The sequence below is a fragment of the Oncorhynchus mykiss genome, chromosome 21 (assembly GCF_013265735.2).
Source record: "Oncorhynchus mykiss isolate Arlee chromosome 21, USDA_OmykA_1.1, whole genome shotgun sequence".
Classification (NCBI taxonomy): Eukaryota; Metazoa; Chordata; class Actinopteri; order Salmoniformes; family Salmonidae; genus Oncorhynchus; species Oncorhynchus mykiss.
This window is the reverse complement of record NC_048585.1, coordinates 27,726,108-27,751,925: the sequence shown is the minus strand read 5'-3', so window position 1 is coordinate 27,751,925 and position 25,818 is coordinate 27,726,108. Positions and strand designations below refer to the sequence as shown.

The 25,818-nt window shown below is 45.8% G+C and overlaps 1 protein-coding gene across 1 annotated transcript in view; it reads left to right on the top strand.

The window, feature by feature from the left end:
- Positions 1 to 25,818, top strand: part of LOC110500178 (metallophosphoesterase domain-containing protein 1) — a 43,565-nt gene that overhangs the window by 9,695 nt on the left and 8,052 nt on the right. Inside the window, exons 4-5 of the mRNA XM_036957530.1 lie at positions 7,731 to 7,956; positions 23,426 to 23,541. Of these exons, the coding sequence (XP_036813425.1) occupies positions 7,731 to 7,956; positions 23,426 to 23,541 (342 nt within the window). The remainder of the gene's footprint in view (positions 1 to 7,730; positions 7,957 to 23,425; positions 23,542 to 25,818) is intronic.

Sequence of the window (25,818 nt, the reverse complement as noted above, 5' to 3'; positions counted from 1 at the left end):
GGTCCATACAGAAATTGTTTGTCGAGAGCGGTGTGTAAGAACTTGACTGACCTGCACAGAGCCCTGACCTCAACCACATCGAGCACATTTGGGATTAATTGGAACGCCGACTGCGAGCCAGGCCTAATCGCCCAACATCAGTGCCCGACCTCATTAATGGTCTTGTGGCTGAACGGAGGCAAGTCCCCGCAGCAATGTTCCAACATCGAGTGCAAAGGGTGACCAACTCCATATTAGTGCCCATGATTTTGGAATGAGATGTTCAATGAGCAGGTGTCCACATACTTTTAGTGATGTAGTGTAGCTAGGTGGGGTAACCACATACCAAAGTCATAGTAAGTATATTTTTCTTCAATGAAGTAGCTATCAGCAAGGTCAGAGCTAGTATGAAAAAAAGTTGGTGTTAGTTCACTAAAGTATTTTTAAAAATATTTTTTCTCTTCTCTTTCAAAGTCAAGCTCAGAACCAGCTGTTCGCACTACACATATACAGTGGGGCAAAAAAGTATTTAGTCAGCCACCAATTGTGCAAGTTCTCCCACTTAAAAAGATGAGAGAGTTCTGTAATTTTCATCAGAGGTACACTTCCACTATGACAGACAAAATGAGAAAAAAAATCCAGAAAATCACATTGTAGGATTTTTAATGAATTTATTTGCAAATTATGGTGGAAAATAAGTATTTGGTCAATAACAAAAGTTTATCTCAATACTCTGTTATATACCCTTTGTTGGCAATGACAGAGGTCAAAAGTTTTCTGTAAGTCTTAGTCTTAGTCGTAGTCGTAGGTTTTCACACACTTGCTGGTATTTTGACCCATTCCTCCATGCAGATCTCCTCTAGAGCAGTGATGTTTTGGGGCTGTTGCTGGGCTACACGGACTTTCAACTCCCTCCAAAGATTTTCTATGGGGTTGAGATCTGGAGACTGGCTAGGCCACTCCAGGACCTTGAAATGCTTCTTACGAAGCCAGTCCTTCGTTGCTCGGGCAGTGTTGTCATGCTGAAAGACCCAGCCACGTTTCATCTTCAATGCACTTGCTGATGGAAGGAGGTTTTCACTCAAAAGCTCACGATACATGTTCTTTGGATGCAACTCAGCATTCTTTGTCCTCCAAACATGACGAGTTGAGTTTTTACCAGAAAGTTATATTTTGGTTTCATCTGACCATATGACATTCTCCCAATCTTCTTCTGGATCATCCAATTGCTCTCTAGCAAACTTCAGACGGTCCTGGACATGTACTGGCTTAAGCAGGGGGACACGTCTCGCACTGCAGGATTTGAGTCCCTGGCGGCGTAGTGTGTTACTGATGGTAGGCTTTGTTACTTTGGTCCCAGCTCTCTGCAGGTCATTCACTAGGTCCCCCGTGTGGTTCTGAGATTTTTGCTCACCGTTCTTGTGATCATTTTGACCCCACGGGGTGAGATCTTGCATGGAGCCCCAGCTCGAGGGAGATTATCAGTGGTCTTGTATGTCTTCCATTTCCTAATAATTGCTCCCGCAGTTGATTTCAGGCCTCTCTCATCTTTTTAAGTGGGAGGACTTGCACAATTGGTGGCTGACTAAATACTTTTTTTACCCCACTGTACATAATGTCCCACTGGTCACAGACGTCATTACAACGTCTATTCCACGTTGGTTCATCGTAATGCATGCCCTGTAACTCTGTCTCTGGCCGTATTCTGACTCATCAACCTTTTCAGTGGTTGACTATTGATGTGACATTGTGACGAAGAACAGGACAGGTTGCTCTTTTGATGCTTTGTCTTCTGTATGTGCTAAGCTTGGTATGGAAGTGGAACAGCAAGAGAGAAAGGGACTGAAACGAGAGATAGATAAAGAGAGAGAGTGAAACGAGAGATAGATAAAGTGAGAGAGTGAGAGGAAAGACAGAGACCTCCTACTAGGCCGGAGATGGTGCGGTATTACCGTCTGTTGGATTTGCGTTTAGGTTGTGAGTGCAAAGGAAATGTGTGTGTGTGATTACAGGAATGTACTGTGTGAGGGCAGAGTGTGTGTTTTGGATGCGTTGCTTGCTTAGTCGCTTGTGTTTTTGTGTGCGTGTTTTTGTCGATTGTGTATGTGACACGGGTGTGTGGGTGGTGTTTAAACAGGAAATTAGGAGAGTGTGTCTGCTTCATGGCTTCATGTTCAGGTGGGAGGGATTAGACACACACACACACAAACACACACACACACACACACACACACACACACTGAATGGGCATTGTAATGCTAATCCAGGTTTAGTCTCAACATGTCTTTTTCTTATCAACAGAAGTTATTGCTTCTGTAGACAGACCAATGTTACTAGGCTGTTATGGCATAGAATGACTTGATTGAATGTACAGGAGACATTATAGTAAGTACTGGTAGATACACATTCTGTTATGTCCATGGGCATCTAGAACAAGTTGGGCTTGCAGACAAACACATGTACACACACACACAGACACACAGAGACACACACACAAAGGGCAGTAATCCCCCTCGACATGCCATGGATTTGGGCAAAACAGGGATTTTCTTCTTCAAAGGGCAAGGACCACCCATCGGAACACCGGAACAATGGTGGCGGGAGCGCCGGAAGCTTCACACACAGACACACAGACTAACCGCCCTCCTCGGCTTCTAGGATATTGAGGATTTGGGGGTTATTGTAAAGGCCAGTATAGAGCACATTCCACTGTATCTAGTCAAGCACAAGTCCCTTCAGACAGCAGATCACTCCCCTTAACTAACCCTGTTAGCACTGGGTCTGTAATAAACCACACACACACACACACACTGAACAGTGAGGGAGGAAATGAGAGGGATAAAGGGAGGCTGAGGGATGGAGAGAGAGAGAGATGGAGAGGGAGGGAGGGAGGGATGGAGAGAGAGGGAGAGAGATGGAGAGGGAGGGAGGGATGGAGAGAGAGTGCCTCTGCAGTGTGTCTTTTGGGAGGAGAATGTAGTGCAGGGCTGCTTAGACAAGCTTTAGACTTATAAGTGTTGTGCATGATTTCGGGTGTGTTTTACTGTGTGTGTGTGTACATGTGTTTTTATTTGATTACTTCTTTTGAACTGAAACACAGAGAAGGCTTGCTGCTTTGTGCGGGTGATTCACAGGGAAATTTAAACTATTTGTTGCTTGAAAGCTGCTTTTGAAATCTAAGACAAAAGCTGGGAAGAGATGGTTGCTAACAACAGCAGACAGTGCTCCGCTGCCTGCATATTTGGATTAGTCTCTCTGCCTCTTTCTTTCTCTCTCTCACTCTCTCTCGCACCTTCCTTTCTCTTTTCCAAAAGCATCGCGTTCGTCTTTCTCCATCTACTTTTGTGTTTGAGTGAATGATTGTGTCCAACGTGTGTGCTTTGGGTATGTGGGAGAAAGACTGTATTGTGGAATGGTGATTTGAGCGTTGCTACGTTGATCCACTGTGCCTTTATGTAGATTATGTTTGATAAAGAGACACGCACGGCCTGCTTTGACTCATTGGAAGAACACAATGTTTTGATCACTGGTGGTGTTCATAAAGTACATGGGACCAGGAGCTTTTCCTGGTAAGGTCATGTAGTCAGGAAACGTGGCCATAATCCTAGTCATACAATATGCAGATTCAGTCTTTCACAGAACATGATTTAAAATGTCACCCATAAAACTTGAATTAATGGAGGTGGATGCGGAAGCGTGTTTATTGAACGAGGTATGTTTCACTCCAGTCAACCTAACTCCACTCCTAACTGAGGGCCAGTGAACGTATTTGATGGATTTTATCCGGTCACATCCTATCTAGGGTAACAGGGGTGCAATTAAATGCTTTGGCCACTGCAGTGAAGAAGCTCCAAATCGCCAACGTCTTTAACTTAGGCTTTTTGACAGCCTCTATCTGATCATCTGCAAATGGGACATCAGGCTTGCAGTGTTCTGTGAGTTCCAACTTCTGCTGTTGTCCTTTCTCCAGGGGTATCTGCAGGCTTATCGTCTTTAAAAGGACATTTCAAAATTGTTCATCTTCATATTCATTATCTCCAGCACCACCCCAACATCAACAGATGTGAAAATTGCACGTTTTCTGGTAAAAGGGGAAGATAAGTGTTTCCAATGGCAATGCCTACTCATAATTGGTTAAAATCACACGATGCAGACCGAAGAGGTAATTGGAAATCTTCCTCTTATCTTTTTTTCCACAAAACATAGAAACGTGCCATTTTCACATATGTTGATGTTGGGGTGGTGCTGGTGATGATGAAAATTAAATGTCCCTTTAAGTCATCAGATGAACTGAAGCTCCTAACATTGTCCTCTGGCTGCAGGTCTTGGCGTCTCAAAGCAACCAGAAGTTCTTCTTTAAAGGAAAGTCATTGAGTACACTTCCTTCTGATCTCTTCCCTCACTACTTTTACAAAACTGAGCCAGCGTTCCGTGCCAAACTTCCATGTTGGAATCTGAACAAGAAGACCCTGCTCCTCTGATAGGCATCTACATCATTCCTTAATGGAGCTGACGATTTATCTATATCTGTGAGATGGAGCCAGCCATGCCGTCGTGTAGATCTGTGAGATGGTTCATCCCCGCTGCAAAATGCCACATGTCCCTGAACACCTTTTTCAGGGTCAGCTGGATGATGCAGGCTGATGATGATTTCTCAGGCTGGACTTCAATCTTTTTGAAGGATGTCACTTCTCTCTTGAGTGGAACTGTGAATACCGGCCAATCCATGTTGGTGTTTGGGAACCCCATGTTGGTGTTTGGGAACTCTGGGGCCTTGGTTGGCTTCTGAAATTGGCTCTGTTATGAAGAGTTCAGGATTTTGTTTTTATTGGCTAGAAATAGCACTTGGGTTGTCTGTCAGTAAAGGATGAAGATAGATACAGTGGCTTGCAAAAGTATTCACCCCCTTGGCATTTTTCTATTTTGTTGCCTTACAACCTGGAATTAAAATTGTTTTTTTGGGGGGGGTTTGTATCATTTCATTTACACAACATGCCTACCACTTTGAAGATGCTAAATATTTTGTCTTGTGAAACAAACAAGAAATAAGACCAAAAAAAACTGAAAACTTGAGCGTGCATAACTATTCACCCACCCAAAGTCAATACTTTGTAAAGGCACCTTTTGCGGCAATTACAGCTGCAAGTCTTTTGGGGTATGTCTCTATAAGCTTGGAACATCTAGCCACTGGGATTTGTGCCCATTCTTCAAAGCAAAATTGCTCCAGCTCCTTCAAGTTGGATGGGTTCTGCTGGTGTACAGCAATATTTAAGTCATACCACAGGTTCTCAATTGGATTGAGGTCTGGGCTTTGACTAGGCCATTCCAAGACATTTAAATGTTTCCTCTTAAACCACTCGAGTGTTGCTTTAGCAGTATGCTTAGGGTCATTGTCCTGCTGGAAGGTGAACCTCTGTCCCAGTCTCAAATCTCTGGAAGACTGAAACAGGTTTCCCTCAAGAATTTCCCTGTATTTAACGCCATCTATCATTCCCTCAATTCTGACCAGTTTCCCAGTCCCTGCCGATGAAAAACATGGTGTTCTCGGGGTGATGAGAGGTGTTGGGTTTGCGCCAGACATAGCGTTTTCCTTGACGGTCAAAAAGCTAAATATTAGTCTTATCTGACCAGAGTATCTTCTTCCATATGTTTCGGGAGTCTCCCACATGCCTTTTGGCAAACACCAAAAACAATTCTTGAACAATGGCTTTTTTTCTGGCCACGCTCTGTGGAGTGTATGGCTTAAAGTGGTCCTATGGACAGATACTCCCATCTTTGCTGTGGAGCTTTGCAGCTCCTTAATGGGTATCTTTGGTCTCTTTGTTGCCTTTCTGATTAGTTTTGGTGGGCGGCCCTCTCTTGGCAGGTTTCTTGTGGTGCCATATTCTTTCCATTTTTTAATAATTTATTTAATGGTGCTTCGTGGGATGTTCAAAGTTTCAGATATTTTTTTATAACCCAACCCTGATCTGTACTTCTCCACAACTTTGTCCCTGACCTGTTTGGAGAGCTCCTTGGTCTTCATGGTGCCCCTTGCTTGGTGGTGTTGCAGACTCTGGGGCCATTCAGAACAGGTGTATATATACTGAGATCATGTGACAGATCTTGTGACACTTGGATTGCACACAGATGGACTTTATTTAACTCATTATGTGACTTCTGAAGGTAATTGGTTGCACCAGATCTTATTTAGGGGCTTAATAGCAAAGGGGGTGAAAACATATGCACACACCACTATTCCGTTGTTTGTTTGTTTCATTTCACCTCACTTTACCAATTTGGTCTGTTTTGTTTATGTCCATTCCATGAAATCCAAATAAAAATCAATTTAAATGACAGGTTGTAATGCAACAAAATAGGAAAAACGTCAAGGGGCATGAACACCTTTGCAGGCACTGTACTAAAGGCATTGCTCTATTTATCTGTTCCTGAACACGTTCCACTATTTCTATGGCTACACATTGTGAACATTTATTGTAACCATAGAAAAATTAGAATTGTAATTATATGATTGTTAAAAATGGGTTATGACCCTTCTTTGTTAGGTGTACATTAGGCCACACATTTTTTGCTGTTATATCATGCCAGTATGTAAACTTGCCTTTGTGGTGCAAAAATCGTTGTAAGATCATTCTTATGGTTTAGGTTATTTTGTTGTTTCCATAAGTAAGAAAAACTCAAATCAAGGTCCATAAAGTTTATTAACATTTTGTCTAGCTGTACAATAACCCTATAAAAAAGTGTTACATTCAGCCTAGCTAGTTCTTCCTCTTTTCCACTCAAGGATTTTCGGGTTCCTCCATTTCTCCTACCCCCCCCCCCCCCCCCCCCTTCTGTCTCTCTGGATGCTGTCACTGTTCTCTGACTGGCTGTTGTGACAGAGCCGTCTCTTGATTTGGCAGCCTCTGCTAAAGCTGAGTTTAATTACTCCTTTTCAGCTGCACGACACACACACACACACACACACACACAGCATGCCACATCGTTCTCGCAGTAATTGTCAAAAAATGCACAGTGATTGAAGTCTCCATCAACCGTGCTACCTGACAAACGGCGAAGCATCTCACGTCTCGTAGACAAAGAAGACCCCCAGATTTGTCATGGTTTTTCACAAGTTTTTTTTCATCAATCCTTTGAAAACATTAGGGGATATGTAGATGTGTGTGTTGGCCTGCCAGTGTTTGACAGGCAGCACGGATCGAATAGCCAATTAAAGAGGAGGAGTTACAGTACACGATTATTGACTGAGTTTGGATGAAGGGTCCATTCTATGACAAAGATGCTCAAGCAATGGCTCATGTAGAAAATAGTTATTCAGATAGAATATGTTTGTTATTTACTATAGACCTAAAATCATTTTATTTATAATATTCCTAAAATCAAAACAATGACTATATTCCTAAAATGCTAAATAATGAAATAACTGTATTGAAAGTTCCGTGAAATATTTCCTTTCCTATTCCTTTGTTACCTGTGATTAATGGAACTGTGACTGTCAGATAAGAGATGTCTTTGTGAGAACGAACAAAGCAAATTTGATTGTTGACACTATTGCAACTTAGATGGATCGGAGCTAGTAAGACCTATGACCTATGACAGATGAGACAAAAAGAAAGAAATTCCGTTTCAATTAAATTCTCTTTTTCCATTGGAGTTTGGTACTCTGTTGCACCTGTAGAAGTTTGTTGAATGGGTGTGGACTACTTTTGAACTGATGGTCCATTTCCTCCTTTCTCTCCTCTCCCTCCCAGGCACCTTGCCCTACGACATAAAAATAGTGATTGCGGGGAACCATGAGTTGACCTTTGACCAGGAGTTCATGGCTGACCTGATCAAGCAGGACTTCTACTACTTCCCGTCGGCCTCCAAGCTGAAACCAGAGAACTACGAGAACGTCCAGTCCCTGCTCACCAACTGTATCTACCTGCAGGACTCAGAGGTCACTGTACGAGGCTTCCGTATCTACGGCTCCCCCTGGTGGGTGACTCTGTAACTGCAGTATACCTGATAGTTGACAACACTCCTACTACTTGATCTATTTCTATCTTATCAATCTTCTCTCACAACCATTTTGTCCTTCTTCTCCACTTACTTTCCTGTCAGTCATTCACTCACCCTCCCCTCCACACACTTCCTCCCATGCTCTTTTTTTCATTGGCTACCTCTAGCTATGGTTCCTTCTTCTCTTTCTCACTGCCTCCCTCCCTCTCTCCTCTCCTGTTCTCTCTCTCCCTGGTCAGCTCCTGTGTGTGTGTGGTGCTGGTTTACCAATGCCCCATAATGCAGTATGTGTTTTTGGTGAGGGGCACCAGAGGCAGTGTGCAGGCACTGGGATGGGTGTGGGGACCCCTGTGCTAGGTAATTGGTTTGCTGAGATAGTGGGGTCCCTTGAGTTAGAGGAATAGCCGCTATCGAGAGATGCCTCAAGTGTGTTGAGAGGGCGAGAAGGCGGAGAGAGAGGAAGGAGGGATGGGGGGAGAGAGGGAGAGAACTGAAGACAGAGGGGGTGAGAGGAAGAATGGTGCACAAAGCTTCAATTCAGTAACACCGGCCGGGCTTGGCTGGTGCAGTAGGCTTGCTACAGAAGGCAGATTAAATAATGTGTGTGTGAGTGTGTGTGTGTGTGTGTGTGTTGCAGCAGCCCGAGGCTCTGTTCCTCCAGCACAGAGGGACTCCAGCTGGAGGCGCCGTGTGTTCCCCTCTCCACACTGTCTGCTCCCTCTATCTCTCTACCTCTCCTCATCCCTCTCTCTCTCTCCCTCAATCCACCTGTCTGTCTGTGCGCTCCACATGTCGCTGGCTCGGCAGTGGGAGCACGGGGGAACACGGGGGAACGAGGATGTCTCTGTCTCTCTCTAATCTCTGTCAGAAGCAGTGGGACAGCGCCTGCTTTACCCGCTCCAGTCCCATCTCCATGGTGATGCCAGACTGGGACTGCTTTATGGCCCGTGATCGGCCTGTACTGTAGCCTCGGGGTGGTGGGAGGAAAGAAGCCTCTCTGCCTGTCTGTCTGTGTCTCCTGCCCTGATGAGTCATCTGCCCTGAATGAACTGTAACCGCACAGTCGTTCTCCCCTCTGCTCCAGTCGTTCTACCCTCTGCTCCAGTCGTTCTCCCCTCTGCTCCAGTCGTTCTCCCCTCTGCTCCAGTCGTTTTCCCCTCTGCTCCAGTCGTTCTCCCCTCTGCTCCTGTTGTTCTCTGCTCCTGTCGTTCTCCCCTCTGCTCCTTTCGTTCTCCTCTCTGTTCCAGTTGTTCTCCCCTCTGCTCCAGTCGTTCTCCCCTCTGCTCCAGTCGTTCTCCCCTCTGCTCCTGTCGTTCTCTGCTCCTGTCGTTCTCCCCTCTGCTCCTGTCGTTCTCCTCTCTGCTCCTGTCGTTTTCCCCTCTGCTCCTGTCGTTCTCCCCTCTGCTCCTGTCGTTCTCTGCTCCTGTCGTTCTCCCCTCTGCTCCTGTCGTTCTCCCCTCTGCTCCTGTCGTTCTCTGCTCCTGTCGTTCTCCCCTCTGCTCCTGTCGTTCTCCTCTCTGTTCCAGTCGTTCTCCCCTCTGATCTAGTCATTCTCCCCTCTGCTCCAGTCATTCTCCCCTCTGCTCCCTTCACCCTCCCTCCATCTCCCTTCTTCCCCTTATCTTTCCCTGTCTCATTTCCTCCATTCTTCTCCCTCAATCCCCTCAGCAATCACTATTCCACAAAGCCCTGCTCCAAGCCCATATCTCTCCTTCTTCCCATCCCTCCATCCATCTTTACTTCTGTTCTGTCATCCTTCAATCACTCGTTCTTTCTTCTATCGCTCCATCCATCCCTCTCTCCTCATGGGGGTCTGATTGCATGTGGCTCGCAGCATGGTGCTTTCTTGTCCGTCCCATGTCTCTGTCACAGACACACACACACACACACACAGCTCCACAATCCCTATCCCTACCCCCCAGTCTCCAGCCAAAATTAGATCCGAACATAGCATGCTGCATCCTACCCAAATCCTAACAATTTGTCATTCTCTGAAATGTGGAATCAAAAGGACAGCATGGGGGAGCAGTTGTGTGTGTGTGTGTGTGTGTGTGTGTGTGTGTGTGTGTGTGTGTGTGTGTGTGTGTGTGTGTGTGTGTGTGTGTGTGTGTGTGTGTGTGTGTGTGTGTGTGTGTGTGTGTGTGTGTGTGTGTGTGTGTGTGTGTGTGCCTCTGTTCCTGTTCTGACGGTAATGCAAGTTTATAAGTCATTTGTCATGGGCGTATCGCAAAGCCACCCCACGTCTCGGAGCTAAAGGGACATGGAGGCAGAATGGAAGGTGCGTGTGTGTGTGTGTGTGTCTATGATGGAGGTAGAACAGAAGAGCCCCGAACCATAGTCTAACAGTAGTGTGGGAGGCATGGGAATTAGCCACAGTGGTCGTCTTTTCAAAGCCCAAACGAGGCAGAGCCGCTACACACAACACAAGCACAGAAACACAGCGGAACGATGGAGAAGGAGGAGAAAGTGGAACGAGTGAGGGGAGTTTTAATGTAGACCTGCTCAACTGTGTTTGGGATTTTATTCATTTCTTTTTTTGAGTGTGTCTGAGAGGGCAGAGGTGGCAGCATTAGTGTAGTCTACAGCTGTGTGTGCGTGTGTGTGTCAGAATGTATGAGGTCTCGGGAACACATGTTTTGCTTTACACGGGGGAGAGAGAGCTCCTCGCTTCACTGCAGACTTCCAATGTAGCTAATCACATGGCTAATTAAGGAGATCACAACACTGTGGTGTGTGTGTGCGTGTGTGTGTGCCCTGCTGGTATAGCCAAGAAGTGAACTATAAATGATGTAGCCTATTTAAATGATTAGCAGAGACTGCGTGGGCCTGATTAATTTCATCGTAAACCAGTCCCTTAAACGATTAATTGAATTGGGATTCAGTGGTAATCTCCACACACCAATGATTCAATTCATCGTAAACCAGTCCCTTAAATGATGAATTGAATTGGGATTCAGTGGTAATCTCCACACACCAATGATTCAATTCATCGTAAACCAGTCCCTTAAACGATGAATTGAATTGTGATTCAGTGGTAATCTCCACACACCAATGATTCAATTCATCGTAAACCAGTCCCTTAAACGATTAATTGAATTGTGATTCAGTGGTAATCTCCACACACCAATGATTCAATTCATCGTAAACCAGTCCCTTAAACGATGAATTGAATTGTGATTCAGTGGTAATCTCCACACAGCAATGATTCAATTCCATGTAAACCAGTCCCTTAAACGATGAATTGATTTGGGATTCAGTGGTAATCTCCACACCGATGATTAAATTCAACACAACTGTGTCGCCCTCACCTTGATCATGGACTGACCAATGAATGATCGGCCTTGTAGCTAAAAATGTCATTTTAAACATGTTCTTTCTACAGCTTTAGTTCCACATAGATCCTCTGAGTATTTCACTCTCTCTTCACTGGTTTTCTCAGAGGAGCTTTGCGCTTCTTTTGGACTCGGCAGGGAGGTTGGAACACCAATGAGAGAGAGATATAGCAGGGAGATAGGAATGTTATTACAGAGAGGAGATAGTAAACGGGAGAGGGTGTAGAAAGAAGGTAAGAGAATGGTGTAAAGAAAGAGATGTAGAGATTGAGAGGCAGGAATGGCGAAAGGAGCGCGGGAAAGGGGGAGAGGTGGAGAAGAGGGGGGTGGAGAGAGTAACAGAGGCCTTATAGCGGCCCTCTCTGTGGAGTTAACTCTAAGTGTTCATAATGACCGTCTCTGAGGACGGCAGACACAGACACACACACACACATCTGAAGAGCGACGGGAGAGAGAGAGGGGGAGGACAGAGGAGAGAAATCAGGAGCTGTTTCTTGATTGGGGATTGGTGGGATGAGGAAAGGAGAGACTTAAAAAAAAAAAAAAATGAAACAGGAGAAATGTATCTGCTCCCCACTGCTCTCCGAACGGAATAATTAAGCACGGAGATGCAAAAGACTCCTTAATTAGATTTTTTAATTATTTAGGATTTCACTTCTTTCTATAGTGGCCCAATTAAGAAAGCTCATCAGAAAAACTAAAGAGATGAAGAGAGTCTTCTCCTCTTCCTCTTCCTCCCCCTCTGCTTTCTTTGATTCATGGTGAGGGACAGAATACCTGCTCCCACTGTTTTGAAAACTTCTCTGATGAAGGAGGGATGGCAAGAAGGAGAGATCTCTTTGCGCTCTGTTTTTAATGAACAGGTGTTGTGATGTAGACTGAGAGGAGGGGTGGAGAGTGGCGGGGGGAGAAAGAGGGAGAGAGGGACAGAATACTCTGAGGGGTTGTTAAATAGCAGGATTCTAATGATCATGTAGAAATGATGAAGGTAATTTGACCTCTTTGGAAATAGTATATGAGTTCTAACTGTTACTGTTGAACAGCTCTTACAGGATATAACGAGAGAGAGCGGGGGAGAGAGAGCAGGGGAGACTTGTCGTCCTGCCCTGTGGGAAACAGCTATCTAGCTACAGTAGTGTCTTGTGGTGGGTGTTAATTTTCTAGGACTGCTCACCAGAGGCCTTGCTAAATTAACATCTGATGTGCTCAGAGACTGTCCCAAAAACCCTGGAGCCCTGTGCTCTACCCCTCCTTCTCTCTCCCTCCTCTTTTCTTCTTTCTCTCTTGTTCGTCCACATCGCCTGTTTCCAGTGGTTGAGGTGTATTCCCCAAGTGGGACAGTGAGGTAGCCTGTGATGAACACTGAGTAGTAATAAACGGCCACTTAAGGTTTGGAGGGGAAAAGGGAGAGAAAAACTACCTTCTTCAGCACTTGTAGATTCTCTTTGTTATTTAATCTCTTTCCTCTATTCTCTTTCTCTAAGTGCTGTCAGTCTCTGTCCCTGCCGGTGAGTAAACACACTTATGGTGAGGCGTTAAGAAGGGAGGGAGAGAGAGAATGAACGAGGGAGGAGAGGAGGAGAAGGCGTTTAGTGTGTCTTTTTCCTGTGGGGATTTCTCTTTAAATTACCTGTTAAATGGCCTCAAGAGGAAGGCATGTGTTTGTGTGTGTGTGTGTGTGTGTGTGTCTGTTTGTGTGTGTCTGTGTGTGTGGTGCTGTAGGCCATCCTCTTTGGTTACAACACAAATGCTTCCCCTCCAAGGCATGTGAGCTTCATAATACATTTTAATTAAAGTGATTCTGTCTGTATGTTCTCCCTCTTCTACTCTCTGTTTCTTGCACACACACACAGATATAGTGTTGTTCTCAGCGTATAGTTTCTCCCTTGCGGTCTCAGCCGGGTCAGGCAGTGAGCAGTCACTGGTCAGTGTCCTTGTTGACCACAATTAGACCACATAGTCAGAACCAGTCTAGAGGACCAGGAATGCTTGTCCAAAAAGTCATCAGGGGTGTGAGTGGGGTTGTATGATGCTTTGAGTGTTTGTGTGTGTGGGGTGATTTCTTCCCCCTTACGGTGTCTCTGTCCTCTATATCAGACCCTTCTGCTGTGCTGGCACGCGTGCTGCCATGATGCCCAGCACTGGTTCAGAACAGGGGTCCCTCTTCACCCCCACCTGCCATATTTTCACCCCACCCTCTACCATCCCATCAACCTCCATCTTTGGCAAATCAGTGTGTTTCCCTATGCACAGGAGACTGGTGGATGGGAGGGAGGGAGGGAGCAACAGTAGAAGGCCCTCCTTTTTCTTTTCCTTTCTTTCCTGTTCTTCTCCCTCCCTCTGTCCACCGGAGAACTTTGAAATAATTTGTGTCTCGTGGGTTTTTACACATTCTAATTTCCAACTAAATGGGACATCTGTTTGAGAAAGGGAAGATTTGCCACGGTTGCCAAGGCAACTATCACTCTGAAGGAGTTGGAAAAAAGAAGTCCAACAGCTTTTCTGGACAGAATTAGACTGTAGTGGATGTAGCTAACGCACATTATCCCTCCAAGACAAACACAGCTTAGACACATGCTAGTTCCTCTGTCTTTCTCTCTCTGTCACTCGCCCTCTTTCTCTCTCGCTCTTTCCCTCCTCCCCTCACTTTTTGCCTCATCCCCCTTTTTCTCTCCCCCTCTCTCCCTATCTCTTCTCCCCGCTCCCTCCCTATCCCCCCCCCCCCCCCCCCCCCCACAGAATCATAAGAAGAAAAAGATACGCGTCACATTGAGATCTGCCACCAATTAAAAAGGAAAGCCCCTCCCCCATCTCTCCACTCTTTCCCCCGTCTCCCCCACTGCCGTCTCAACTGTCTCTCCTCCTCTGTGAAGCCACCTCTTCCTCCATGGTAATTGGTCATTATTTAGAACAGGAAGGGACAAATGTGCTTCCCTAGCACTTCTAAATGCTATTTAAATGGGAATTCATTATGTTCTACGCTAACAGGGTTAGCGCCTAGCGCCACGGCTGTTATTAGGGAAATGTGGAAATGAGACAAGCAGGCAGGCGGCAGTCTAGGCTCAACCATGGGAATCAAAATACGACAAAGACCTGTTGTGACACTCTACAGAGGTGTGTTTGGAATGGAGTCAGACTAGACCGTGGATGATGGGCGTATGGGGAGGTATGGACACAGGAGAACGTCTAGGAGGGCTAGTGTCAGGTATAAGAGGCTAGAGATGTCCGATATTTTACTCAACCTGTAGCTTACTTCAAAGTGGTTAGTGTGCATTGGACCTTATGACCATGTTGACCCATATCAGTGTTAACCAAATGGGAGGTCAACTCATGGCTTTAACATCATGAGTGCCGGCTTGAAACAAGATCCCTACTTTAAGCATTAGGCGGGTCAACGCAGAGACAAATCTTTAAGGGGAACCTTTCTGGCATATTTGGGTGTATTCTGTTCCTCACTCTGCCCCCTCCCCTCTTTCTTTCTTGGCCCTCCTCTGTCCTCACCCCCCCACCCCCACCCCCCCTCCCCCCAAAGCCTGCAGGGTTTGGACCCCTCTCTCCATTGCCGCTCCAGGCACCTCCATATGACACAGCTCTCACCCACCTGCTCTCATCACACACACACACACACACACACACACACATACTGGGCTGCTGCAGCTTTCCTCCACCTGCTGCAACAAGGGAGGTTTACACGATGTTGGAAGCAGGCGCTGCCTACACCCCTACCTCTCCACACACACATGCTGCTGACATACACACACATTGAACACACACACATTGAACACACACACACACGTACTTCCACAGAGAGACTCTCTTCCTCATCCCCTTAGTCTTTCTTTGTCTTCCAATCTTCCTGTCTCTGTCTGTTTGTCCGTCGGCCTCTCATTTCTCCCCCCATGCTTCTCTTCTTCTCTCATTCTCTCCTTCCTTTCTCTCTTTCACACTTTTCTGTCAAGTGTATCCACTTTGCGAGAAGACGTAGGTGGCGGCATGTGGACGTCCACATGAATCCCCCCCCCCCACCCTAGCGGCAACGTTAGTGCAACATTAGTGTAACGTGTCTCTGTGCATCCTGTGAGATCAGCATCCGACGGGAGCTCATTATCGCTGGGCATGAAGTCGTCTGTCAGGACCCAGCAGATTTGTCATCTCTCAGTACCTCGCACTACCCATTCAGGGATAGGGGGAGGAGAGGGAGAGGGAGAGAGGAGGGGGGTCTTTGATCGGGGTAGTTGGCTACAGAATCTGGAGAAACTCACAGGGCATTTCATGACCGTCGCACTGTAACTATTCCTGACAGTGCATGTCATAGGGATCCATGACAGATGTGTCATAGTGTGACTACGCGTCTTAATATTGGAACCTTGTGAGGACAAGGTGACATAATTGTGTTTACTGCATATTGCTTGAGATTGTATCGGCAACTGTGTTGTAACTTATAAATTCATGGTAAAAATACTTATTTTGAAAAAGGGCAGTAAATTGCTGAAACATTGTCAATAGAAGCGTTCTTTCCTCCTCGTTCTCTCGGGTTAATACGGTAAGAAATGCTTTTAGCCTGATTTAGTTTCAGAGCTTCACTTTCTGTTTTATGGTGCGATGTAAAACACCAGAAATATTAGTGATAATACGATAGTGAATGACCCAGATGTCATATTCTGCCGTGTAGCCCGAAGTTCCTGCAAAGTCCTGTGTATGTTTAACTACTAGTAGTCTTTCTTAAGTCCCACTTTATTGCATGTCACTGATGTAGATTTGACGTGTGGGCAGATGTACAATTATGAAGCGTAAGCTATAGCACAGGTATAGGAGAGACGTGTGTGAGAGGCTCAGTCCCTGATCAAACACGGTTTCCTCTGAGATTCGGAGATTCTGACTGGGCTAGTTTCTGCTGATCTGTACTTTTCTGTTTCTAAAAAAAAAATTTTTTAGGGGGGGGAGAGGCACGGAGGAGAGGGGGGAGAGGCACGGAGGAGAGGGGGAGAGGCACGGAGGAGAGGGGGGAGAGGCACGGCGGAGAGGCACGGAGGAGGGGGGGGGAGAGGCACGGCGGAGAGGCACAGAGGAGAGGGGGAGAGAGGCATGGCGGAGAGGGGGGGAGCGGCACGGAGGAGAGGGGGGGAGAGGCACGGAGGCGAGGGGGGAGAGGCACGGCGTAGAGGGGGGGAGAGGCACGGCGTAGAGGGGGGGAGAGGCACGGAGGAGAGGGAAGCGAGGATGGACAGGGATGCGTTTGTCTTTTCTGACATCAAACTTGATTACAGAGGAAGAGCAGCATGCAGGAGGGAGAGGAAGAGTGACAGAGGAAGAGAGGAGAGCAGGAACAAGAGACACATCTATTCATCTGTCACTAACCTTACGCATCAGTCCCTCTGTTGCCCTCTCTCTCTCTCTCGCTCTCTCTCTCTGTGTCTGTCTCTCATTTCTCTTTCTTTAGCTATCTGGTGGTATATCTGTATCACTCTTTTTTCCCATTTCTAATTCTTCCTTCTCTTTTTTGTCTTTGTCTATCTGTCTCTCCTTCTCCCTACAGTATATCATATATTTATTTTCCCCCTATTTTTTCCTCTCCTAATTCCCTCCACCCCTCATCGTTCCCCTTTAGAGGAAGTCTGCCTGCGTTTTATTAAATGCGGGAATCATCAGTCTATAGGGAGACTGAGACCTGCCAGGTGTGTGTGTGTGTGTGTGTGTGTGTGTGTGTGTGTGTGTGTGTGTGTGTGTGTGTGTGTGTGTGTGCGTGCGTGCGTGCGTGCGTGCATGTGAGTGAGTGGGCGAGAGTGTTTGTGCATGCGAGTGTGTGAAAGCGTGTTTGTGCATGCTAGTGTGTGAGATCGTGTGTGCATGCGAGTGTGTGTGCATGTGAGTATGTGATCGACACGGGGCGGTGGGAACAATGTTTCAGCATTTCACCAAACAAGCAGAATTAATGACACAGTGGAGGAGTAGATATGAGAGAGAGAGAGGTGGGAGCTCTGGGATTTATGGGGGGGGGGGTAGTGGTTGGTTTAGACAGCAGCTGCGCTTCATTGATGGGGCTCGCTGTGGGAATGGATGAAACCAGCTTGATTTGACAAAGAAATGTAGATTCTCGAGAGAAATGTACAGGCAGCTTCACATCTGTATAATATTGTTGTGTGCTGCTGCTAGTTTAATAAATATGAGTTTTTTTATTGACAGAATATATGCTCTCATTTGAGAAAACCCTATAAGAACACACGTCTGGCTTTAAACCTAACATTGAAGGTGGTGGGGGTTCTTGGGTTGTGTGCTGCTGCTGCTGATGAGTGTGAAGCTGTAAATGAGCACAGCTGTGAGGCTGACTGCTACTGGTCCAGAGAACCAGGCCTTTCAGACTTCACACAAGACAAGTGTCTCTGTACCCATCACTGTTTTGTTGATGAGGCTTGGTGTCACAGATGGGCTCTGCGACGCCACGTATGTCTGCTCCAGTTTCACCAGAATGGTTGGACACTCTGAGACTACTGCTGTACAGGGGTGTGTCTGTGCATAACAAAATGTGTATATCAGCTCAAAGGGGGTTGTGCAGGTGTGTGTCAGTGTGTGTGTGTTTGTCAGCCCCGGGGCTAGACATTGACTGGTGTAGCTCAGTGACTGTACTGTGTTTAGTGGATGAGAGCTCTGTGGTAGTCCGTCACCTAATCCTCCACCCACCCAGTGTTTAGACCCCCTACTGCGCTCACCGCTCGCCTGCAATTAAGCCATTACAGAGACACACACACAGGCGCTGAGAGGAGGAAAGATGGGAGGAGAGACAGACTACAAAACAACATTGCTTGATTTCCCGTGTGTCAACATATTGTGTGTTCATATTTCTTTCTAACATTTTTGCGTGTGTGTGTGTGTCAGCGTGTCAGCCCGCTTCCTCCTGACCCTGCTGGGTGTTACATACGTCATGCTGAGGGCCAATATGTCCCCAATCTGCCTCTCCACAGAGAGAGGGGAAGTGGGGATGGGGGCAAGTAGAGGTAAAGAGGTGGAGAGGTGAGATTAGACAGGAAGAGAGGGAGGGAGAGAGTGGGTGCTCACTAGAAGACAGAAATATAGAAGGAGGAATAGATGGGTTGAGTTATGGTACACGGATAGATACAATGAAGATGGAGAATGACAGATTAAGTAAGGACATGGGGAAATGAAGAAAGATGGTGACGGGAAGAACAGGAGGGTACGGGGGTGTTGAAGTAAGGACTGTTCTGTAGCTCACACAGGGAAAGGGGGGAGACCTAGTCAGTTGTACAACCGAATGCATTCAACCGAAATGTGTCTTCCGCATTTAACCCAACCCCTCTGAATCAGAGAGGTGCGGGGGTCTGCCTTAATCGACATCATCGGTGCCCGGGGAGCAGTTGTTGGGGGTTAAATGCCTTGCTCAAGGCCAGAACGGCTGATTCGAACCAGCGACCTTTCGGTTACTGCAGGCTGGGCCCTGTCACATTTCTTATCCTCCTGACTGTCAGAGTCAGATATACAGTACTCTGCCTTTCAGCCTTCTCTCTCTCTCCTTCCCCATCTCTTATTTTCCCTCTATCCCACTCCCTTTCTTTCCCTCTCTCCCCCTCTCTCTCTGCATCAGTGTCGGTGTCCGTCCCTTTCCCTATCCCTCTCCTTCCCCTTTTCTCTCCCTCCGTCTCAGTAGTCCTGCTGTGAGGATCAATCTTGCCGGGTGGACTGGCTTGTGTGTGTGTGTGTGTGGTAGTCGTGATTAAACATCAAAGTCTGTACATTAACCATTGTGTGTGGGAGGGAGAATAGTGTGCGCTGAGAAAGGTTTAGAGTTGGGATTAATAATGGAAAAGAGAAAGAAACGTATTTCTCTGTAACATGAAATAGCGTCTTCTTGGAGTCAAACTCTCTCCTGCTTCTCCCATGTACCAGCGCGGGCTATGTGTCTGCAAATTAACTTATAACTGTTCTATTGAAAGATTTGAATCCTATTGTGTGTGAATGGGACACAAGCAGTGTTGATGCTACTTCTTCAACTGACTCATTTTAAAATGGCTCCTCATTGGCTCATGGAGTAGACTTAAACAAAGAGGACAATGGGAGATATCAGACAGTCAGAGGACATAGAGTACCTAGCAGTATTTACTAGTATCTAATACTGACAGAGAGAAGTTCCCTCAGAGTAGAATGTATTGTTTGTGTGTAATTACCCAGGAATAGGAAGCAGTGTTAACAGTCAGTAGCCTGTGTTTGAACTAGCCCACCTAGCCTCCAGGCTAGTGAATGAGTAAATGAGAACAGGAAGGCTGCTAAAAGCATCTCTAAGCAGCTCTGTTGACCTCTATCTGAGCAGTGGCGTCCCAACGGACCTCTCCCACCCCGGAACACTTTTAATTGAAAGAGGCTCTTAACGAGGTTAGGGGGGGGGGGGGGGGGGGGGGGGGTACGGAGACACACGTCAAGTGGTGCGGGGAGGCAGGGGGTTTAATAAGAAAAACTCAGCTCTTAGGAGTGACAAGTGACAGCAATCCCCTTTAGTATTACCCAGATGTGAGCATACATACATGCGTACACATGCACACACATACAGTACACGCACATACACACAGTCTAATAAGAGCACACAAGCGGAGAGTGTGTGTGTGTGTGCGTGTGTTTTCCTCCCCTTCCTTCCAGGCTGTTATTAGGGTCGTTAAGTCGACAGTAGCTCTTAATTAACTCAAGCTGAGGTGATGATGGTGGGGTGTGACTGCATCCACTCTGATTCTCTGAGAAATAACAAACTTGAAATGAACACACACACACACACACTCCTATAGCATACACACATTCATTAGCTGTCTCTCTGGTTGCGCCTCCCTCATCTATTCCGTCTTCCTATTCTGCTTCTCTTCATACTGTCTTGTCAAAAGATAAATAGAGAGAACCCAGACTTGTTCTATACTGTATAGATACCACTCTCTTCTGTGTTTTCTCTCTGTTTTTCTTCACCTCCCTTTCTCTACCGCTCTCTTTTCCCGTCTCACAACATCACTAAAGCAAGCTCCCTCATTCTCTCTTTCGTCTTTTGTCTCTCTTTCTCTATTTCTCACCAAGCCTGTTCCTCTCTAGACCTCAGGATAAGTCTGGAATTGATTTAGATTTAAAATTCCTCTTCTGGCGTGCTGTTTTTCTTCCTAACGACTGTGAAGTTAACCAAAGTGTGTGTGTGTGGTTAACGCCTCGCGCCCCTCAGCACTGCCTGATTCGTTAATCATTCATGGGCTTTCTCCAATGTAATCATTAAGCTTCTGAATGGAGAAACACACACACACACACACACATACACACACTGAAATAGTTACACGCACACATTACTGAGAGTGAGACTGATCCCTTATTTGTTTTCAAACCTTCTATAATATTACCCTGTTAAGTAAAGTGGTGTTTTGGGTTAACCTGACTCAACCTCTCTCTCTCTCTCTCGCTGTCTCTCTCTCTCTCTCTCTCTCTCTCTCTCTCTCTCGCTGTCTCTCTCTCTCTCTCTCTCTCTCTCTCTCTCTGTCAGTCTCTCTCTCTCTCTGTCAGTCTCTCTCTCTCTCTCTCTCTGTCAGTCTTTCTCTCTCTCTGTCAGTCTCTCTCTCTCTCTGTCAGTCTCTCTCTCTCTCTGTCAGTCTCTCTCTCTCTGTCAGTCTCTCTCTCTCTCTCTCTCTCTCTCTGTCAGTCTCTCTCTCTCTCTCTCTGTCAGTCTCTCCCTCTCTCTCTCTCTCTGTCAGTCTCTCTCTCTCTCTCTGTCAGTCTCTCTCTCTCTGTCAGTCTCTCTCTCTCTCTCTCTCTCTCTGTCAGTCTCTCTCTCTCTCTCTCTGTCAGTCTCTCCCTCTCTCTCTCTCTCTGTCAGTCTCTCTCTCTCTCTCTCTCTGTCAGTCTCTCTCTCTCTCTCTCTCTGTCAGTCTCTCTCTCTCTCTCTCGCTTTAGAAAAGGGGGAAAAGAATCACATCAAATGAAAGTAATTTTTACGCCGTTGTTTTTTTCCCAGCGTGCTTTGCTTTGCCCCTAGACGACGCCTAGGGATCCAGCGCTCTAACTCAAACATCTGTTTCCTTCTTTTTCATATCCGTAACAAATAACAAACCTATCTTTAATATGCTGAGCACGTCCCCAATTCTCCTCCCTAACTGCACCAAAAAACGCTAGTTTATTTCTAATCCCTTTCCTGGTCAAATCCTATTCATATCGTGGAGATGTTATCCATAGTATTATGTTCTTTTAGTTTTCGTGTTTAGACTGCAATCAGAAGAATCAGGGTTTTTCCTGGAGTGAAGTTGCACTCTCACAGTTAAATCAGTGTATCTTCCTTTTGCTACTGGGATAAGGATGTTACACTGCTGAGATGTGACATTTTATATGGTCCATGTGCTTATAAAATAATACAGTCAGGTGCACCTTCAGAGTCAGATGAACTCGTGGATACCATTTTTATGTCTCTGCATCCAGTATGAAGGAAGTTGGTGGTAGTATCATGATCCAATGCTAACTAGCATTAGCGCAACGCCTGGAAGTCTATAGGTATCTGCTAGCCGGCTAGATACTTTATAGCATGTGATTTTGGCCCTAGTGGTAGAAAATCCCAGACTTTTAACTTGAGATGAGCTGGAAGTAGGAACAGAAAGAAGAAATGCAAGTATTTACATAATGTACAAACTCACTCTTTTCTCTCTCATTCCCTTCATCTCTATCTCATTCCATCTCCATGTCTCTCTCAATAGCCCCTTAATTCTTTCTCATCTCCCCTTTTCCCTTTCTACCCCCCTTCTCTATCTCTCTGTCTCTCTCTCTTTCTCTTTTTATCGAACCCTCTTAGGGAAATTACAGTCCAATTGCGATTACCAGAGAAAAGTGTTTTTCCTCTTCATCTCTCCATTCAGATATGAAGAGGGGATGGATGGGTTGTGTCTCAAATGCCACTCTATTCTCAATATAGCTCTGGTCAAAAGTAGTGCACTAGGGAATATGGTGCCATTTGGAACCCAGAGGAGACTGGCAGCTCATCTCATTTTAATTGAGACATCCATGTTAAGACGGACATGAATATTTAACCGGCCCAATTAATATGCTAAGGCCAATTTAAATGTTTTAAAATTCACTGTGTAAATTATTGAAATTGCGTTCACTGGGAACTTCAGATGTTTCATAAAGTGTTTAGGCTCTGATGTCCCGAAGTGATGGAATTTTAATGGAGTAGATTCAAGCTGAAATGGGACACCGTTTCCCATGATGCATCTCTCACTCTGTCTCCTTAACCTCTCAGGCAGTGACCCCAGTGTTGGGACCATCACCAAATGTATCCTGCTGTATTATACCACTAGGTCTCTTTAATCAAGTGTGTGTGTACATGTGTGTGTGTGTGCCCCCCCACACACACACTCTCGCTTGCATACATACACAAATGGGCAGGAAATGATAAAACAGCCTCCATCTGACGTTCCACTGAAGCGCCAAGCGACGGACGGCGTGGCGCCGATAAAAGTTGGCTTTTCCAGTGACTGCCCTCTGCAAATTAACAAAAGCCGGCGGTACGAGAGCTAACGGCGCCGTCATCGTGGTTACACACGCGTGGCTCGCCTTACGATACAGAGGAAGATGGATCTGAGGACTCATTGTTAGTGACATGTTAATTTCTCCACCGTCACTCACCCACCAGAGGCGTCCGCTATCAAAGTGAAGGGACACGGACCCAGCCGCCAAGTCCCTCTCTTCCTCTCTCCTCTTTTCCTCTCTTCTCTTTTCCCTTCCCGTCCTGGAAGGCTCCAATGCCGACTGTTGAATCAAGCGGACGTTAATGTTTAATGTTGGGGTTTTATATCCTAGCGCTTTCTGCCTGCTCGTCTACGGTTCTGTCTAATTTATACTATTGCACTTTGTACGTGGCAGCAGTGGTGTTTGATTAAAGTTTGGAGGGAGTTGATTTGATTTGTCAGAGCAGATGATTGAGGTTCAGAGATTAAGTGCCATTTTGGCTATCACACTTAATCTGTCCCCCCGCAGGGTTCTCCCCCCGCAGGGCTCTCCTTTATTAGAGATGATGATCTGATGGGTGATTTTGTTGACAGTGATATGATATACTGTATTAATCTCTCTCTCTCTTTCTCTCTCTTTCTCTGAGCCAGGCAGCCATGGTACTATGGCTGGGGGTTCAACCTGCCAAGAGGTCAGGCTCTGCTGGACAAGTGGAACCAGATCCCCGACTCCACCGACATACTGGTCACACACTGCCCCCCACTGGGTGAGGGAGACATTACACCTGGGGGACACAATCATGAGACATCATCGCACACACGTTACAAACACACGCACATTCACACACGCACATGTGCGCACACTCAGTGCTTTGATAGACTGTCAAATCAGTAATACTTTCTGAATAATCTGTCATTTATTCCTGTTATCATCCTCGTGTAAATATCTACCCACACTTACATATACATTTGCATAACACACGCACACTTTCACAGCTCATCTCCCGCTGCAGCTGGAAGATGCTCAGACGAGTGTGTGTGATTGATTTCTGTGGCTGCTGCGTGGCGTCTCGCCTCTAAACACAGGGAGTTATTTTCCGTTCAGTTTAGCCAAGTGTCTCCAGCTCCCCTCTCCTCATAAGCCACCGGCATATGGAGCAGCTACAGCAGGCCACTAATGCCTATTAGAGGGAGAGACAAAGAGAAGGATAGAGAGGAGAGGGAGAAAGAGGTGGGGAAGAAGGAGAGACAGGTCGAGAGAGAGGAGGCTGGGGAGGAGAAGGAGAGAGAAGGAGGTGGGGAAGAGAAAGATAGAGAGACAGAGGGAAAGAATGGACAGAGAACTACAGAGAGACCGTTGGTCTAGAGAAAGAGGAAGAGAAGGATACAACAGAAAGCGAGGGGCTAGACGTAAAGTGACCGAGTAGAAAGAGTGAGAGGCGCGGTTCGTTCGCACTGCGGCAAAACCCGTCGTCTTTTATGGGGCGCGATAAAGCGATGGAACGGAGATGGAGGAAAGGAGGAATATGGCCTTTTTTTATCTAATGATGAGGAGGAAGATACATAGGAGGAACAAATCTGTATGAAAGCTGTTTACTCACCAGCTGCCTTAAAACAAGCAGAGAATTAGTTGAGTGTCCAGAAATGGAGACAGAGCCATTACTCTTCACATCACAAAAGTCTCCACGGACTTGTAAAGTAGCCCAAAGTGATTTGAGGGTTTTTTGTTGCTGAATTACATTTACTTATTTCGAGCTTTTTACTAGATTTCAAAGCACTTTGTGTCACCCCACTCACCACCAATGTGTGCATGGCACGAGAAAGACCAGTCCTGATAGTGTTTCTATAGACTCAGCGGTATGCTTCCTATAGAAGTGACACTAAATCAGTCTCTCTCTCTCTCTCTCTCTCTCTCTCTCTCTCTCTCTCTCTCTCTCTCTCTCTCTCTCTCTCTCTCTCTCTCTCTCTCTCTCTCTCTCTCTCTCTCTCTCTCTCTCTCTCTCTCTCTCTCTCTCTCTCTCTCTCTCTCTCTCTCTCTCTCTCTCTCTCTCTCTCTCTCTCAAATTCAAATTCAAATTCAAGCTGCTTTATTGGCATGAAAAACATTGTGTCAATATTGCCAAAGCAACAATGTATACAATATACATTGTAACAAAATTATAAATGATAGCAAATAATAATATAAAATGGTAGTAAATAATAATACAAAATTAAATACAAAAATAATAACAATAAAATGGTAACAGTCTACAGTAAACATTAATAATTATAGTAATAACAATAATAGTAATAATAAGTAAGTTACTGTTTACTATGCAGATGTTATTATTCAGTGTCCCTCAGGCTATGGCAGGAAAATACATATTTGGCTGCAAGAGGAGCCATTGCTCCTTCGCCCATGAGTATTCTTAGTTTTTCCTCTGGGTTCAATTTGTAAAAATTTGGAATATATGTAGTCATTTCTGTGAATAATGAATCTCTTTGTGAGGAATATTTATCACAGTAAAGGAGAAAGTGCATCTCTGTCTCTACCTCCCCTGTCATGCAGTGACCACATACACGCTCCTCTTTGGGTAGCCATGTCTTTTTATGTCTGCCGGTTTCTATTGCCAATCGGTGGTCACTCAGCCTGTACTTGGTAAGGATCTGTCTCTGCTTCGTATCTCTGACAGAGTAGAGATAATCAGCCAATTCATATTCTCTGTTTAGGGTCAGATAGCAATTTAGTCGGCTTTGGGATTTTGTTTCGTTTTTCCAGTATTGTAAATATGATTCCTTTGATTGGTTCATAATTTTGCTTATTGGAATTCTTTCTTTTGAAGCAGTGCTGGCGTCAGCTTGGTTGGTGAGATCCAACACCAGCTGACTGAGAGGGCTCGTTTCTGGGCTCAGCTCTTGGGCTTGAAGTGCTTTAAATTGCAGACTCGAATTTGGACTTGAATTTAGATGTAGCCAAAATTTTAATGATCTTTTCTGTATTTTCATTATTACTGGAAAACGGCCCAATTCTGCCCTACATGCATTAGTTGGTGTATTTCTCTGGA